Genomic DNA, 18578 nt, shown 5'->3' with positions numbered 1-18578 from the left:
GTCAATTGTCACTGATAACAAGTTCTGTGAAACACCCCCCTGAACTCAACTTTATTTTTAGATCATTCGCCCTGAAATTGCAAGGCAAGTGCACTCAATTTTCACCAAGTGTGTTAAAAAATAAACCAGGTAAATAGAGACAAGGGAAGAGGAAGTCTTAGAGGCTGTTCACACCGCAATGAGATAGCGCGGTTTACCGTAGCACCCCTTTTTTTCTAGCGCGCGCTAGACCGCCTAGACCGCGCTATCTCTCGTGGACCACCCCCAAGATGTGCTCCAGTGGCACGTCGTTTTGGCTCGCCGTGGCTCGCTGTTGGGCGGACCGAAACGACGTTGTACCTCCCAAACCGTAGAGATAGTGCTGCCGGTGTGAACAGCCTCTTAGGTCTAGGTCTGCGAGATGCGGTGATCCCACTCCTGTTTCACTGACCATGATAACGTGTTCAGGAAGGAAGAGCCTACAAGAGATAGCAGAATAATGTTTCCTTTGTAACCTTTAAGACACTGTAGTTTAGTAGTGGGTCAGTCAGTGGGTAAATATATACCGGTATGTGTGAGATACAGTGGAGCCTTGCTATAAAGAGCACAACTTCACTCTTGTTGTAACAAAGTAATTATGGAGATCCCTCGTATGTGTAATTATGTCATTCATGAGCCCTGATTATGTCGAGGATTTAACAAGGTAATTTCCCTTGGTCCTAAGGAGTTGTTGAAAACCTGAATTAAAGTTTCCCTCCAGTAGGCCCCTTGGTAAATGTATATATACACCTCTCACCTGCACACCTGGACATCCCCATGTCGCAACACACATGCACTCGCACACATCTGCAAGAATCTTCAGCAGTGAAGGAGGCAGATTATTTTGAAGAAGAAGAAGAAGAAGAAGAAAAAAAAAATATATACTTGAATAGAATGCAGTAATGCACAGATTTCTACATTTATGTATTTACTTTGTAGATACATAGCCAGATAGCTAATACATTCGACACTCTTTGGCCTGTACAGTATGCAACTGGATGGTAAAAGTACAGTTCAGTCTACATGTATATCTGTAACATGTACCAGCAAGAAGATGAAGTACAGCAATACCATCTGAGCAACTATAATTACATAGAGTGTCTTCTGTACATGTCCGTACCCTATATTTAGCTATCCAGTTACTGCTGCACAGTGCATAGGCCATTATTAATGAGAGCAAAGATATATTACTACATTGTATTTGATTTTCTTCCTTTTTTTTTTTGGGGGGGGGGGGTTCTTCCACTTATTCTGTTATGAGAGTAAGGAGATACATATATTACATACCAGCATGTGTGCAATTTAGTAAAGTATCGAACCATAGCGAGTTTTCTCAAATAAAACAATATGCCCAATTTTGAGGTGTATTGGGGCTTGTACTAGTGTGCATGTACGTGCCCTTACAAGAGATATAAAATTTTATGATGATGAGAAGTGAGTCATTTGAAATGATCCATGTCTGAGATATGATCCGCAGATTTGTAAGGGTATCCAGGGGTTTCCGCTAACACCCCTGCGAACACCCAGTAATCCCATATGGATTATCCATGATGGTTTAAGCTCAAACTGAACCCCCAAGATTACCATGGATATGTAAATGGGAAGAAAACCTGAGCCAAGATAGATTGAGATATACTTGTACATTTAGACTGAGATTTATGAAATGTTCCCTCTCAAATTTATTAAATGACTAATTTGCTGATTCTGTTAGTAATAAAACTTTTCTGAACTTTGCTTTTCAATACAGCTTTTGCTTCGTAACTTTAAACGCTACAGGAATAGATTTGATAGTTGATTTGCTTCCCCAATATTATCTTGGAATAGATATCCCTCACTGTTTTCAAACATTCAGTATTATGTCTATCTATTCACTATTGTGTCTGTATTAAATTGCTGAGTCAACAATACACTCATCAAAATGATAATTACATGTATCATAATTAATGTGTAACCTACCATTTTTCTGATGCATTGGAAATTCGAAGAGGCTTCTTGCACTAATTTGTAGATGTTTTTGAACTTTTGATCAGTATTTTCCCATTACTGGAATTGAATTATGTAACAAGGTGTGGCCTCTCTATCTTTTTTCTCACACAATTTCTTCATAGTACACATTAGACCATCATTACACACAAGTACTGTATTCTGTATAAGGAGATATACATTCAAATCTGCTTTAGTGACCACCTGTCTACAGGGACCACATTTTTTGTATCCCTCAAAAGCGGTTTCTTATTGAAACATGTACTAAAGGAGCCTGTCTTTAAAGACCACTTTATTTGTTTTTCCGGTCGCTAAAGACAGGTTTGACTGTAATTTCATCTACAGATAATATATTTTAATGCATAACCAGGAGTCAGGGAAACACATTTTTTCAAGTTGTTGCTTTCGCAGGAATACAGGCTACATGTACATGTATAATGTCTGTACATGCATTGTCAGTTCATTTTGGCATGCTGTTGAATCTGTGACCTGACATCAACTTAGGAAATTCCTGAAAAATGACATTTTATTGGGTATGCGTTACATCACGGCTCCATAATCAGTATCTACATCCTTGATATTTAATAATGTTCTGTAGGTTTTGAGAGTTACTTGTGTGTATTCAACATGAAATCTCAATGCACATGTACAATACTCTGCAGACAAGACAACGGATTACAAAGTAATTATCCATTTCTGCAGCATGCATTGCCATATGGATGGAATCTACCATGTATACGTTGGTTGTTGCTATGTCAGATGAGCCTCATGTGCTTTGATGTCACCAAGAAATACTATTGTGTGTACCGGTACAAGCAGTTATGACTATGTACTGTAAAACCAGAAAATTGATGCATGAAATCTTTGCAAATTTTGTGATTTGTAACTGTCTCGTATAAATTTTAAAAAAATGAATTTATCATTACACAAAATAGACAAGTTTCTTGATACTAGTTTCATGTTGCAAAAATCTCTGGTTTTACAGTATTGGATTGAATATTTTATTGTAGATTGTCAGATAACCTTTGACCTTGGCTATTGAGACAGCAGGTAAACAAAAGCAATGATATTATGATGTGACATACATGTACCCACATGTATTGTGCAAGTATCTTTAAAGGTTGTTTCACCCATTGACTACTGAATTATCTCCTTCCCATAGGTTTAGTACAGGAACCACCTGGGGGGTGTTTCACAAAGATCCTAAGTTGAACTTATCTCTAAGTTGGACTTAAAAAATATGGAAAGCCATTAGCATCTTTGAAAATATTTTGTAAAAGTTATTTTGAAAGGCATTCATTGTTTATTGAAATCATTCATATTTTCTATCATCAAGGAGATTTCATGTTCTGGATGTGGAATTAACAAAAAGTCTAAAATACTTGAATTTCTGCTTTTGAATATATTTCATTTAAAGACTCCAATGGCTGTCCATAATTTTTAAGTCCAACTTAGAGTTAAGTTCTACTTAGGATCTTTGTGAAACACCCCCCAGGTTCCTGGAGGCAAAGGGTTAAGGTCGGTCCCCAGACGTAAATAATCATATCTGATTGATACACGTCTGTGAAAACGGAAAACACACTTACATACCTTCAGGACCTCAAATATGTGGGGATTATTGCAGATGTTATCTGATATTGTAAACATTTATCAAGGAAAGCTTGTTCTTTAAACAAGCTGCCTTTGTTTGTGGTGTTAATGAGTGGGATTATAGTGTACCAACCTTTGTGCGATAAAGGTATAATAAAGAGATATCTCTATTGGTGTAACCCACCATCAAATTGCAGTGTATGAAATATGACTATCTAGTAGGCAACATGAATGCATGTGCAAGATTTTAAAATTTGTGATCGGTATTCTGCTCGTCATGTGCAGCCCTTTACTGGACCTACATCTAAGTGAAGTAAAAAGTGATATCAAGGACTCTCGTTTAAGTCGATGATGGTCTGGTTTAAATTCCAGTTGGATACAGTCGTGAATATTTCACACAGATTATGAATATATGCACAGGGGTCGAATGTGGATGTAACTCCTGAAATTTTGAAAAAGTACTCAAAATCTGTTGCAAGATGAAATTGATTGGAAGGTTTATTCTCAAGTGAACATACATGTATCTGTAAACGAGTGTAAAGATTGCTAAATTCTTGCAGGTAGTGAAGACTGAATATGAGTGGAATGATGTATTGTTTATTGACAAGAATTGTACATTTTTCTTTCTCTTTTTGATGAGAATTGTAAAAAGGTATTAATGAACGCGACTTTTGAGGGATGCTATCTAATGGCAATGGCGAGGAAAAAATACATGTAATATGTTTTAAAGTGAAGAAATACAATATATGAATCTGTTACATTTGTACAGAAAGAAACTTGGAAATAAAATGAAATGAAATTTACATCTGGGGTGCTTTGATTTTACTTTATTGTTCATTGTTCACCTCACTTTGTTGTAAACACATCAGCAATATTTGGTCTCCTTTCCCCCTCAATCCATCTTTAAACAAATTCTTTCTCTCTTGAAATGTTCTTCTCTCGCGCATTCTATGACCAAGGTAGTCTCCCTTCCATGTACTTCAATATTCATTCTCTTCTTTCTCCCCCTCTTATTACCCTCTTTCACTCCTTACCTCTCTCACAATTTTGTCTTCTCTACACTTTCTTTCCTCACCCCTCATACATTATCTTTGATAAATATAACAATGCATGTTAAAATGCATGTTAAGTATGTATTTAACAATGACTAAATCCTCTCTCTCTCTCTCACATGGTGCACCCGCAAGCCTACTGTATAAATGACAATGGTGTCTAAAAAAAATTATATATAATTGCATATTTATTATATACATGTTATATAAAACATACAAATTACAAATACATTATACTGTATGTCTGTTACATGGATCAATCTTGTAAAATAAATCAATAAAAACAGGAGAATGCTCTAGTTCTGTACGTCCAAAAAGCTCTTGAAATGCCCCAGGTATCATGAATATTAATCAATTAAAGTAATACAAAAAATATTTAGGTGGCATAAAGGGGTGGTGAGATAAGCATCTGGCTAATAATAATAATTTGTTTGCAGTATGTTGCAACTACGACAGTTTGGAGCATTTTTGTGACCCCCACCTCTTTTTGTTAGTGCTTGTCTTGTAAATCTTCTATTGAACATTTGACATGGTTGTGAAAGAAGTGAGGAAAAAATTATCAAGTTCTAGAATTTTTATTACAAAGAAACACCTTGAAACTTCAAGACAGATTAACATTTAGTTTTGGAAAATAGGCAAACAAGCATCTGTTCAAAATTGGAATTATATTCTGTCGATGATATGAACAACTCTACAATACATGAAATAGTTGATCATGGTAACCATGTAACTACGGTAGAGGAAAATTACTCTCCATAAAATCTTGCTTCCCATTTATTTTTGTTCACTAACAAGGGCGATTAAGGACGATTTCAATTTCAAATCTGGCAAAATTAAGGTCCCTTTCTGTATCCTTCATCAATCCTCCATTTTCGTTCCTTTCCTCGCTCTCCCTGCCATGATCCAGAAGTAGAGATTGGGGACCAGAGCTCTGATGTAGATTGCAGCACCGTGGGTAAAGGGCCCTAAAACTACATCACGTTGTTGCTTGGCAACCGCATCAACTACCTTGTCGGCTACGTAGACTGTCGACATGCCACCGGCAGTGGTGGAATCCATTTCTGCAAGGGCAAAATGAAGAAGAAGATATTCATCAAAACAAAAATTTATGTATAGAATCATTTAAACCCTAATATTAAACAATGGGCTTTTAAGCATCCAAACAAATGAAGAAAAGGATTCTATGATTTGTACAAAAAATATCCATGCATTATTAATTTCAAGAAAAATATAAATTATATATTGAATCATTGAATCATTTAAACCCTAATAAAGACAATGGGCTTTTAATCATCCTAACAAATGAAAAAAAGGGTTCTATAAGTTCTATAAAAAATATCTCTGGATTATCACCTCCGAGCAACTTCACACCTCACTATCCCCCAAGGAGAACTAGATGTAACCTCAGAAGAACTACCCCCAGACAAATATCATCTTGGGTAAATTGCTCCTAGGACAATACCTCCAGGACAACTATTCTCAGAAAGCCCCCCCCCCCCCCCCCCCCCCCCACACACACATTTCTCCAACTACAATATCTCTCACGACGATGTATTTTCAAAACGTTTTGTTCAGAAGTTATGGAAAGCTGCTCTCAAGAGAATTCAGAGGTGCCAATATGTGTTTGATAAATCATGTTAATAAAACATGGTAACTAATTTTCTTCACGTTTTCCCTATCTGTTCCTTTCATTTTGCTCCCTTCATTACAACTCATTTGATGTTGGAATTGCTTTCCCCTTTATAAGCTACACAGCATATACCTGCAACTGTAGCATTTGAATGCATCTTTCGTATACTAAAGTCACTTATGGCCCATTTCATTCATGAAATTTCCCATGTTCCAAGAAGGAACCTGGGGCCCGTTTCATAAAACTTGTCATTTATAACAACTCAACTGCTAAATTTCTATGACAAATTTGCTCTCAGCCAATCAGATGCCATGATTTCAGTAGCTTGTAACTTGTTATTAATATCAAAGTTCATGAAACAGGGTCCAGGGGCCCATTTCACAAAGCCTTTTTTCAATGACAAATGAATAAAGTCAGTGACAAATCTGCTGATAACCAATCAGAAGCAAGGATTTCAGTAGCTTATAACAGTAGCTTGTAACTTGTTATTGATATCAAGTTTTATGAAACAGGATCCAGGATTACTCACTTGCATGTACAGATCCATCCCCATCGAGTGCACTCAAGGAGATGTTGGTCTTGATATAGCTAGGGCTGAGAACGGTGACCTGGATGTTGTGCTCTGCAACTTCCGCCCTGAGCGAGTCAAAGAAGGCCTGCATGGCATGCTTGGAAGCAGAATCTGGATGTAATTAATGATAAAATGTTGATTACAACAGTATTTAGGATAATGATGATTTAGATGATAATGATAGTTGTGGGTGGGGGTGATAATAATGATCATGATGATGATTTGTTGATGATGGTGATGATGGTGAAGAATCTGGAAACAAAATGATATAATGTTGATAACAACAATAAGGATAAGTCTGAGATCAGCAGACACAGCTCTTGTGACAGAAACTCTCAGTTGCACAACTTGAAGTGACAGAGCCTTCTAATTCTTTGGACCTAAGCTGTGCAAAAGCATTCCACAATCTATCAGGCTATATCTATATGATGATGATGATGATGAAAATGATGACAGTGTTAATACTGGTGACAATAATGATGATGATGATGATGTGATATGAGATGACACATCTGATATCAAAATATGCTTTAGAACTCCACCATGCATATACTTGAAGTTGATAATGTAAATTGTTGATTATATTGGACTTGCCCTAAAACAACCTCTCCCTCTCTAAACCAATGTTTCTCTCAGTGATGCCTTTGCAATAACTTTAAAGAGCAAAAGGATGGATTATTTATTGTATACTCACAGGCACTCCTGAAAGGAATAGCTATCCTGCCTTGGATACTGCTGACTGCAAGTATGTGTCCACTTCTTCTTGATATCATATTTGGTAAAATGGCTAGAGTGAAAGAAATCAAATACAAAAGTTATCACTGAAGGCATGGTATATTAATCACTTCCAATTCAACAACACTTGGACAATAGTAGTATGGTATATATCTATACTGATAATACCAAATTGTATTTCTCAAGGAATGATATATGGGAAAGTATTCTAAGAATTATTGTTGTCTTGTTCCCATATGGACATGGCATCCTTAGTGCTAATACATGTACTAATCATGGGAGACATAGGTAAATAACACCAACAGTAAAATCTCCTCATCGACATGGGTACCAACGAGGGTAATAAATGGTCACTGCATAATTTCGTCTTGTAAATATTTTTGATCCTAAACATCTCAAAGTAACACTTCTTGTTCAGCCCTGTAAGTGTGCTAATGATTTATCATTCATGTATAATCTTTTCTTTCCCATGCCCAAAGGACCCAAACTTGTCCGTCCTGGGACCCGTTTCACAAAGCCTTCTTTCAATAACCAATGACAAAAATCAGTGACAACTCTGTTGATAACCAATCAGAAGCAAGGATTTCAGTAGCTTTTAACAAAAACTGTTGTTTGTCACTCATGACAAGTTTTGAGAAACACCCCCAAGGTCCAAACCACACCAACCAGCTTACCTGATGTGAGGACAAGCGAGCCAAAATGGTTGACATTCATGATCTTCTGATGGACGGAGAGAACGGTATCAACGACGCTCCCTCTACCGCTCATGCCTCCATTGTTGATAAGGATATCTACGTAGCCATGGAGCTCGAGGGCTTCCTTGGCTTTGTCCGGTAACTCATCTAGTCTCTCTAGGTCCAAGGGTATGACATGGGGTGTGTGTGCTGGTATGCCTGGAGCCTAAATTGTGATCATGATAGACAAAGTGAGTTGAGTTCTGGTTTTATTATCCAAACGTTCAAACAATAATAAATGTATGTTTAACAGATATCTTGAATGAATAATAGGGAACAGAAAATAGCATAAAATGCTAATCATGTCTAGTACCTTTAAAGTACATTATCTTACCATTTAACAATTTGTGCATATTGAATAAAGGTACAACTTAAGCTACATACTATTCTATCATGTACACCTGTATCTAACATAATACATGCTTGTGTGTTTGGTACAAAGCCTAAACTTGTATAAATAGACATTCCGTATAAGATAAACTGTGTGAACAGCCATGACTTCATACACCTGTATGTAAATTCATTCATTCATGCTCTAGATTGATACCAATCATGTACAAACTTCATCTGGCATTGAATTTGTCACATGATTGCTAATGGCAGTTGGTAAAAGATTTTTTAAGGGTATGAATAGTATGCTATCGTTAGAAAAATGTTTATAATAAAAAGTAAATAACTGCTTTGAAGTGCCCCTGAAAGTTATCACATGTAATTATATAATTCACATCTGTGTATACTGTCTGTGCATGAAGTGCACACAGTAAAATGAGACAAAAAGAAAGAAAAAAATTAAAGTGCTGTTGTCTTCTTTTTTCTTCAACCATGGATCTTCAGAGGACATTTGAATTGTACGACTCACACTCTGGCAAAACTTCTTCATAACTCAAATTTACATACTAGTTAAATCTCCACCTTCAACCTGGGCCCCGTTTCATAAAACTTGTTATCAATAACAAATGCTAAATTTCTATGACAAAGTTGCTCTCAGCCAATCAGATGCCACAGTTTCAGTAGCTTATAACAGTTACTGTGATAACAAGTTTCATGAAACAGGGCCTTGAACCAACAATCTACCTTACCCTCATCAGTATCTCAGCCCAAGAACAACCTTATAAGGAATTAACTCTCAAGAAAATACTGGAGCAAAGTATGGCCAGACAAAATGTAGGATTATGGACAAGTATGTGCCAGTAAATCTGGTAATCAGGATCAGGAATCAGTTGTTCAAAGTAACTTACTTACCAATTTCAGGGCCATCAACTCTTTCTTGACCCTCTCGAGTTCAGGAGCCCTCCTTGCACACAAAATCACCTTACAGCCAAGACGATAGAAAGCTATAGCACATGCTGAAGAGCAAGAGTAAGATAAAGAAAGATAACGTTAAAAAACACATGATCAAAATGTTATACAATAACATTTTTATTTGACAGAACTCCCCCCCCCCCCCTCCTCCTTATTTGGAGAAAAAAAAATATGTGTATCACATTAAATAGTATTTGTATGTGTGGCGGCGCGACCAGCTTAAAAAAATATAAATATAAAATATCATGGAATCCCCTCCTCATTTTTGAAAAATCCAGACAAGAAACTGTGAATCAATTTTACTTGTCCTAATGAAGAAATATATTTTCAAAGAAATACTTCAAATGCCCCCCCCCCCCCCCCCCAAGAAAAGAACTCTTGCGCTCTTCAGCTTTAAAAAGTGACAATGTTGAGTTTTGGATTAGTGTCTCACCCTCTCCTACTCCAGAACTAGCCCCTGTGATGAGTACCACCTTATCTTTAAGCCCCGCCCTCCTTCGTTGCGATCTCAGCTTCTTGTAGAGCCATAGCAGCCCGAGACTACCAAAGATTGCTGCCGTGGCAACGGTCAAGGAATTCATACTAGATGCAGATGACATATTGTGAAGATTGTAGTCGTGCTGAAAAATAAAGAGCGTATAGGCCTAAATGAATAAAGCACAAAGTTTGATGAAATAAACCAAATATATAAACATTATGAATAAAATAAAGAGCTTAGCATAAAGTAAACGATGATTATCTCAAATAAATTCATCTTTAACTGATGTTAATTTCATCTGAAGAAGATTTCTATTTGCTGCTTTGACCTTTGGCTTTGTGGAACTTTTTATTTATCAATAAATAATATTTAAAGACATCATCAAATGATCAATAAATATCCTTGCCCCCTCTCTAACAAGAGATGTAAATATGTATGTTTTTTCTCCTGGTCAGCCGATTAAGACCGATGCTAGTATGTGAAGTAACAGTGCAGTATACGTTCCCTCTCAAAAGATCTGCAGGAATGCAATTCATTTAGCATCACCAATACCAAGAGCAGTACACAAAAATATACGAGTGGGACCGATCATTAAAAAATGCACTTTAACTGACGTACACTGTAAGCTAATTCTATACAATTTAAACAAGTAATGAAGCGTAGATAAACACCACACAAGCGTCCTCAAATTAACATTATCATAAAACATATTAGGTAATACTTTCATGTTCTAACGCTCACCTGAAAATCTAAAGTGGATCTCCTCGAGCTCGCAGAGAAGCCAAAGAAAAGACGATGTGGGCGTGGTTTAACACTGGGATACGAAATTGTTGTTTATTGCCATACAGTGTATATGCATACTAAAATAAAGGCAAAGAAAATCATGTAAAGAAGGGGAATTTTCTCCCTCACCCTCTAATTCTCTGCTACTATTTTTTTCTCCATTGGTCTATTTTCTTCATCTGATATGCCAGTATGCAAAATTAATTAATGAACACTCTCTTCTTTCTCTCCTTATCTTAAAAAAATTCTCATCTCTTCCGATCTTCTCCCTAACCCTCTTTACTCCCCTTTCTCTCTCTCTCTCTGTCTCTCTCTCTCTCTCTCTCTCCCCCAACCTATTGCAAGTTTTCCTCATAAATACATTTTTTTATTCCCAAATCAATACACATACACTCACATAGTCTAAAATTGGCCATAGGTATCAATTTTATTGTCTCAACTTTTTTTAAACACATTATTAATAATCAACGTTTTCTTTTCTCTTTAAATTTATTATCTACTGGCATTTACTTCTTGCAAAAAAGAAATAAATGAACATATACAACGCGAAACATATGTAAAAAGAATTTCTTTTATACAATCCATAAATTACCACAATCTATAACCTCTAGGATGCATAGATGTGATTGTAGAAATGAAGAGAAAGAGAAAATATAAGAATTAAAAATCAAAATAGATTTCTAGTGCTGATAGAAACGCAAATTCACAATTAAGACGATCACAAAAGAAAAGAAAACAACAACACAACATTTTCCCCATGAAAATTATGATGTACCGATCAAGATCAATGTGCATGAACTCAAAATTGAGCACAATATACAGGAAAAAAAAAAAGTTAATAACAAAAACAATATGAACATAATTCATCCATGATGCCCTAGGGTTGTTTACATATATCTTCTTGCACAGTATCAGTTGCCGATACAATTCAATTCATTTTTTTTTTTACATCTGTACATATTACTGTGAGACCTGACGAATGAGACGAAAAAATGTGGAGATTTCTTTTCTAGACTTCTATTGTACACATAAAGCACTCTCCTTTTAACATCGTCATAGCAATCGTTAAAAAAGCCCTGTCCTATTCGTAAAATATTTCCCATGATCCATAACTTGCTGCACAGTTCTATCGATTTCCTTTTCAGAGCCTGTTAAGTCGCCAAGCAAAACTCTTTTATTAGCCATTTCTATTACACGTAACTTTCAAGAAATCCATTGAATACCGTTATACTTTTCTTCCTTTTCTTTTTTTAATCATTGAAACCCAAATATGAACATTAATATCAGTATTGTACAAAGATAGAGAACACATAGTCATTTTAATTATATACCCCTCAATTAATAATTAAGAGAACAAGACTGTTATAAGAGACTGGTACAGTTCTTTAAAAATCAGCCAGTTTGGTGATGTTGTCAAAGGTTTGTCCAACATTACAACAAGCCAAAAAATTGGTGAAACTTTAAGATGCTGGTCTAATTCTTTCTTGTTGTAATCAGCCATAGTGTGTTGATCTTGTCCAAGGTTTTACAAACATTGCAACAATAAGCAACATGACAAAAGATTGATGATACTATATAGGAATATAGGAGCTAAACTATGACACTGTTTACTGGCCTACAGACATAACTATATCAATTTGAACACATAATTGGAAATAGATTTGTGAGGCAGGGGAATTTAGCGGAAAATTGAAAACAAATCGAGTGCATCAATTGACTTTAGAAAAGAAAAGAAAAAACATTTATGGGAGCAAAGTGACTCCTTCAAGACCGATGTCATTCAACTTTCCTTGAACATTTCCTATACCAGGGGTGCAATAATCCTATCTCCATTTTCTCCATTGCCAAGCAACTTCTTAGCCCTTTGAAAAAATGTAAATAAATTCGGGATGATCAACACTATAATTTAAATCCACCACATGTTAAGAATTTATTTTTGTATGTGGTTTGGATTTGCGAAAATATCTTGCTGCGAAACAGTTAAATCACCATGGACAACACTTAACGCTTGAAATTTGAGAAGTGTCTTGCCGTGAAAAAGCCATCCTCGACAATTCACCAAAGTTTTACACTATTCAGAATTTCACATAAAATATTCATAAAGCTCACATCTCGTAGTATTTCAATTTTTTGCACAATCTTATCATACATAAGGGTTATTATCTAGGCGTTACACTCCAAGTGAAGAAAGTCATTCATGTCAACAAAACATTGAAACAAAAAACAAAATAAGAAAGTCTGCGACATTCATATCCTGCAACCATCAAACCTGAAGGACGTTTAACGTCTTGAATATTCTCAATAATTCTTTTTTTTTAATTCCAATTTCCATTTGGATCCTTTTAGGACCACAATGCATATTATCCCTCTAATGATATATACAGAAGATGCCAATATATCAACATTCTCTTATCAATATTCAACAAAAATTACTTTGGGGAAAGCTGTGTTTTGATGTGGAAAATCAATCATGGAAAGGCAAGACATTTCTCATTCTAATTATCAATTGGGATGGGGGATCCTATATTCCACTTAATATCAAACAATAGTAATACAGTCAAACCTGCTTTAGTAACCACTTGTCTACAAAGACCACATTTTTTGTTTCCCTTGAAAATGGTTTCTCATCGAAACATGTAATAAAGGAACCTGTCTACAAAGACCACTTTTTATGTTTCCCTTGGGCGGTCGCTATAGACAGGTTTGACTGTAACACATTAGTGTTGATAGTATTGTTTGATACAAACATTAAAAACAGGTCTCAGGTATGTCAAGATTTGGGTTATGGCGAACAAAGCATTTTCAACAGTATCTCAAAAACACAAAACTGATAATGTGAAACATAAAAAATGACAACGGATTATTAAAATGGAAAGTAGTTGTGCATATTCAAATTCACATCTATTCATGTTACAGACACATTATTCCAATTGACCCCCCCCCCCCCCTTAAAAAACAAAAACAAATAAATGAATTTCTCAGCTACCTTACTGTAAAATCATTCAAAAAGTGGAACATACATTTAACAACTAAATTAATCATAGACTCAACAAGTTTTATAGTTTTACGAAGTATGTGAAAAAATTGATTCATCCTGATTAATGTTTCTTGAGAATGTGACATATCAAAGCTTACATCTACAGGTATTCAACAAAGGGTAAAGTCCACCTTTCATTTTCAAGTTACAAGAAAACAGGATAAAACATCAAATTTACAAGGGGTATGACTAATTTAATTGTGTTAACACATTTTTGGCTTACACCCAGTAAATACAGACGACTACCGGTAATTTAGTTGTTAACTGTACATGTGAATTGTTTCATTATTCTCTTTCTTAGAAATTAACCAAAAGATGAACATGGCCTTACTGTCATTTTGTGTTACTTACACAATATTGAAAAAAGTTGCTTGGGAATAATAAAAAGGTAGGATTATACGACTTGAACAGTCATTACCATCATCAATTGTAACATTGCATTACTGTTTCTCCATTTTCTAAAAGAAATTTTTACCAAACAAATTTGAAGCAAGTCACTGGTAGCTGGCAAATATGAAAATATTTGTTTGACAATGAATTTGGACTGAGTGACAGGAAATTAATCCACCCCTGAGAAAAACAAACAGAAATAAGCAACAACATAATATGTACAAATTGTATGTTTGAAGCTAGAGGGGGGTATTAACCTCTACCGGTATTCTGTATTGAACACAGGGTCGACGCCCTTCTAGCGATGAACAGATGCAACAAGTCATGTGTTCAGCAATACACATAGAGATTAATGAGAAGTGCATTACCATGTACATGTATACTGGAATCTCACAAATATGACCAAGATAATATTTAGACGGATGATTTATCCTGACTATCTGCATTGGTTCTTTGCAAATCAATTTGAAGCCCTTTTGTAGGTGATAGTCTGTTCCAGTACATCTTTCAATTTATTTTCCTCTTTTTCGTCACCCATAATTTCAGTATCATTATTTCTTAACATTGCCATCATAACTATAACTTTCACCATGGATGTAACAAGTCAAAAAGCCTTTCCTAAATTAAGACCAGGGCCCCATTTCACAAAACTTGTCATCAGTGACTAATGACAGTTTTGTTATAAGCTTCTGATTGGTTATCAGCAGATTTGTCACTGATTTTTGTCATTTGTCAATGAAAAAAAGGTTTGTGAAATTGGGGCCCAGAACCCTCATTTGATATGGTAAAACAATTTACCTCTAGCAATTCTTTTTTTCTTTGTTTCTTTTGCATACAATACCACTAAAATGATTTTTCTTCACTAAAATGTGTCGAATCAGCTCACTTTTAATCAGCTACATTTAAGCATGATCACATTCTGATCATTCTCTTATATATATACTCCTTTCCCTGATTTTATGCTCATTTGTTTTCTTTTCTTTGTATTCAATGAATAATATGAACAATTAATGCAATGAAATAATATAAATAGTGCAACATTCATGTAATTGATAACTGACTTTTCTATTTAAGTCTGCTGTACATTGTAGGTTTATAGGGAAAACACTTCTTTATCTTTTCACTTACATTCATAATGCTACTAACGTTATATGTTATTATGTTTGTTAAAATTCATAACTTGAGTATTTTGTTGATATGAAGAAGGAAAAAAAAAACAGAAATAAGATGATCATCTGATTTATAAAACTTTGATTGAGCAAAGCATCATTTCCGTGACAACCATTCTACCTCTCCCGGAAAAAAAAGAAAGAAAATAAATACAAAGGAAACATCAAAAAGAAGAAAGATAAAATTTGAATTTTGAAAATACTGTGTACTTTTGGACTGTCAGAGTCGACATGACATACAGATAAAATCATCGCTGAATAATTACAAGCTGGAGGGATGTCATGAGATCAATGCTAATACATTATATATTAGTACATGAACATTATACAAGATGCTGCCAGTTTGGGTGAATGCACTATAACGATACTGTAGTGGAAATCAACTTTGTTTCTTTTCCTAGAAATGACTTTAATTGAATGCCTCTGGAGAGATGCCCTTCAAGCAGCACTAATATTTGACAGAACTGTGTGGTTTAAAGCCCCACTGCACTATGTGACCATGCAGGGAGGTCTAATCCCTCCTGGCCAAACTAGTGCGGTGGGGCTTTAAGTGGCAATGGATAAGAAGAATTTCAAAGGTGTGCAATTTATCATTTGATAAACTTACGTCAAAGGGACATGGCCAAGCAAGTGTACAGAATATAAACAACTTTAATAATGACCTTGCTATTGTAAGGTACAAGCAACAGCCGTGAGGATTGCTACATGTATACATATACCAACTATTACATTTCTAAGCATTGATTTGCAGACGACACAAGTGCCATGCCAAGGCACCCCACATGGATGGCCTTGGCGCAAACACAAAGGTGTGAGTGGCATGATGTGGGCGTGTATCCCAGACTACATGATGTTGGCGTGTCTCCCAGACTACATGACGTGGGCGTGTCTCCCAGTCTACATGGTGTGGGAGTGTCTCCCAGTCTACATGATGTGGGAGTGTCTCCCAGTCTACATGATGTGGGCGTGTCTCCCAGACTACATGATGTGGGCATGTCTCCCAGTCTACATGATGTGGGTGTGTCTCCAAGGCTACGGCCAGTGCTGCGGAGAACCATTCTCGTATGAGCACAGCCAACGACCATGGTTCATAACCAATTAATCTCTTTCTTACCCTTGCAGGATTTAAGTGTCATCTTTTGGGGAAAGTGTAATCGATGCTATTCTAAATGCAGACCAGACCAAAATCAAGCCATATAAACAGATTAACTACAACGGTCACTGCTATATAAATCCACCTGTTTATAGTGGCCACTTTTATTTTTGGGTAACTAATCTAAACAAGTTAAAATTAATACAGCATAAAATAGCCTAATATAGACAGACAGACAGTCAGACCACTTATAGTAGCCATCACTATATAAAGGCCTCCTGTTTACTTTGGCCACTCTTAACAATTTTTCATAAGTAAACTCTATACACAGGTTGAACTCAATACCTCAATATTTGCGGTGAAGATGAAAATCAATGATTATTGGTATGAGGAGAAGTCATTTTATTCTAAAAAAATTAGATATCACTATTTATCGTTTTTGAAACAGCACTGGTTGCTTTATAAGCAAGCCCGGACATTATTTTTTACATTTCTTAATCTTAAAAGTTTCCTCAGGGAGGGTCACGAAAAGGTTAAGGTCATGAAGAGGGGAATTGGCACACAGTAAAGACACATGTTCACAAAGATGTGTTGGATCCCTAACAGCTATGACAATGGCGTTTCAGTGTTAACAAGTGCTTCTCTCGACGCTGCCGTTGCTTTCACATCGGCTCTCCTCCATCCATCCTCTCTAGAATCCTCTGCTGGCAGCTTGAAGCTCTTTGGTTACAAATCCTTCCTTTCCTGGCTCCTCTGTCCACTGAACTATCAATCCATCCATATATCTGTCCGTCTATCCCTCCATCTGTTTTCCATTTATCGAAATCTCCATCATTATATCCCCGGTATTTATATCTATGTAAATTCTAAGTGTTTTGTATAATGTTCCAGCGGTGGTACGTACGTACGGCTGGGTCTGTTAAGTGTTTGTCAGTTCAAGATCTTGATGGGTTTCTCCACGTAGTTGTATCGGGGTCGCTTGTTCTTGTTGACATGGTCCAGACCCAGCCACGGCCTAGGCTGGGGATTAGCTGTAACAAAGAGAGAGGAATGGGAAAGAGTGCATGAAGGATCCTCCAACGACTCGTGCCAAAACAAATGATCCAGCCATTCTGAAGTTTGTAGGTTTAGTTGCACTTTTTTGTTTTGTTTTATATGTAATTGTTTATCACTCTATTTTGTTTATTATGGTGCTTAGAGACTTTAGTGGTAAGCACTTTATAAGCAACGTTTTTATTATCATTATTATTATTATTATTATTATTATTATTATGTGTCCTATTGTGTCGTCTTCCATGTGATTAAAATGATGTAACAGAACCTAGGCATCCCCTTCTTACATCAGGTTTACTACATCTTAATTGAAACATGTTCGTTCCTGGAACCTATCATGACAGAGTAGGGAATTTGCTTGTTGGTATAACGTCCATGAAGTCCATGTGTGTGGACAGAATGAACCTTGCATACATTACATGTTGCTATGTCTGGCAATGCTATGGTAAACCAAGTGATCAAATTATGTTTTGATATGATTGGTAACTCTTTAGGGTACGATTGATTATACTTACATGCATGTCCCTGTGGCTGGAAGTCTTTCAGTCGTACGGTGTACTCTTGCTCTGAGAGAAAACAATGGCAAGACAGACAAATATTACTTCAAGAAGACATGATGTCCTATAGCTTGTTGCCTTTGTATATGACTATCTTTCACACCTTCATTGAAATCAGGAAAAATTTAAAGCATGCCAACAATTTTGGTAGTAAAGTTTGTGAAACTGATGTTTTAGCTGATAATGAGAGGTGAAAACTATCAAGATCTCAGGTCGAGACCTAAGATAGCTTCCAATTTTCATTAGTATGTGGTGGCTACCTATTTTATGCAATAATTTGTCTGTAAATATTAACACATCATATTTCCTATTATTTTGCCATCACTGAACAAATTAACCCCTTACTATGTATTTATAGACAGAGATCTCTTGAAACACTCCCCCCCCCCCCCACCCCTTAACA

At 36.0% G+C, this 18578-nt stretch overlaps 2 protein-coding genes across 5 annotated transcripts in view; both read right to left on the bottom strand.

Moving 5' to 3' along the window:
* Positions 1-5058: 5058 nt before the first annotated feature.
* Positions 5059-10915, bottom strand: LOC588555 (dehydrogenase/reductase SDR family protein 7-like). The gene is made up of 7 exons (XM_030999819.1): positions 10835-10915; positions 10049-10235; positions 9556-9659; positions 8254-8479; positions 7539-7631; positions 6803-6955; positions 5059-5704 (listed from the first exon to the last, which is right to left on the bottom strand). The coding sequence occupies exons 2-7, from the start codon at positions 10212-10214 to the stop codon at positions 5502-5504; spliced, it is 945 nt and encodes a 314-aa protein (XP_030855679.1). The 5' UTR covers positions 10215-10235; positions 10835-10915; the 3' UTR covers positions 5059-5501.
* Positions 10916-15275: 4360 nt separating this feature from the next.
* LOC575057 (ubiquitin carboxyl-terminal hydrolase 7) overlaps positions 15276-18578 on the bottom strand; it is a 50720-nt gene continuing 47417 nt past the window's right edge. For all 4 annotated transcript variants that reach the window (XM_030998815.1, XM_030998831.1, XM_030998822.1 and 1 more), the window contains 2 exons: positions 18134-18184; positions 15276-17596 (listed from right to left, as the gene is read on the bottom strand). In XM_030998815.1, the coding sequence (XP_030854675.1) occupies positions 17496-17596; positions 18134-18184 (152 nt within the window). In that variant the 3' untranslated portion in view covers positions 15276-17495. The remainder of the gene's footprint in view (positions 17597-18133; positions 18185-18578) is intronic.

The sequence above is a fragment of the Strongylocentrotus purpuratus genome, unplaced genomic scaffold (assembly GCF_000002235.5).
Source record: "Strongylocentrotus purpuratus isolate Spur 01 unplaced genomic scaffold, Spur_5.0 spur5_contig_861, whole genome shotgun sequence".
Lineage (NCBI taxonomy): Eukaryota > Metazoa > Echinodermata > Echinoidea > Camarodonta > Strongylocentrotidae > Strongylocentrotus > Strongylocentrotus purpuratus.
Note: the sequence above shows the minus strand (reverse complement) of the source record. Positions and strands in the feature narration are given on the sequence as shown.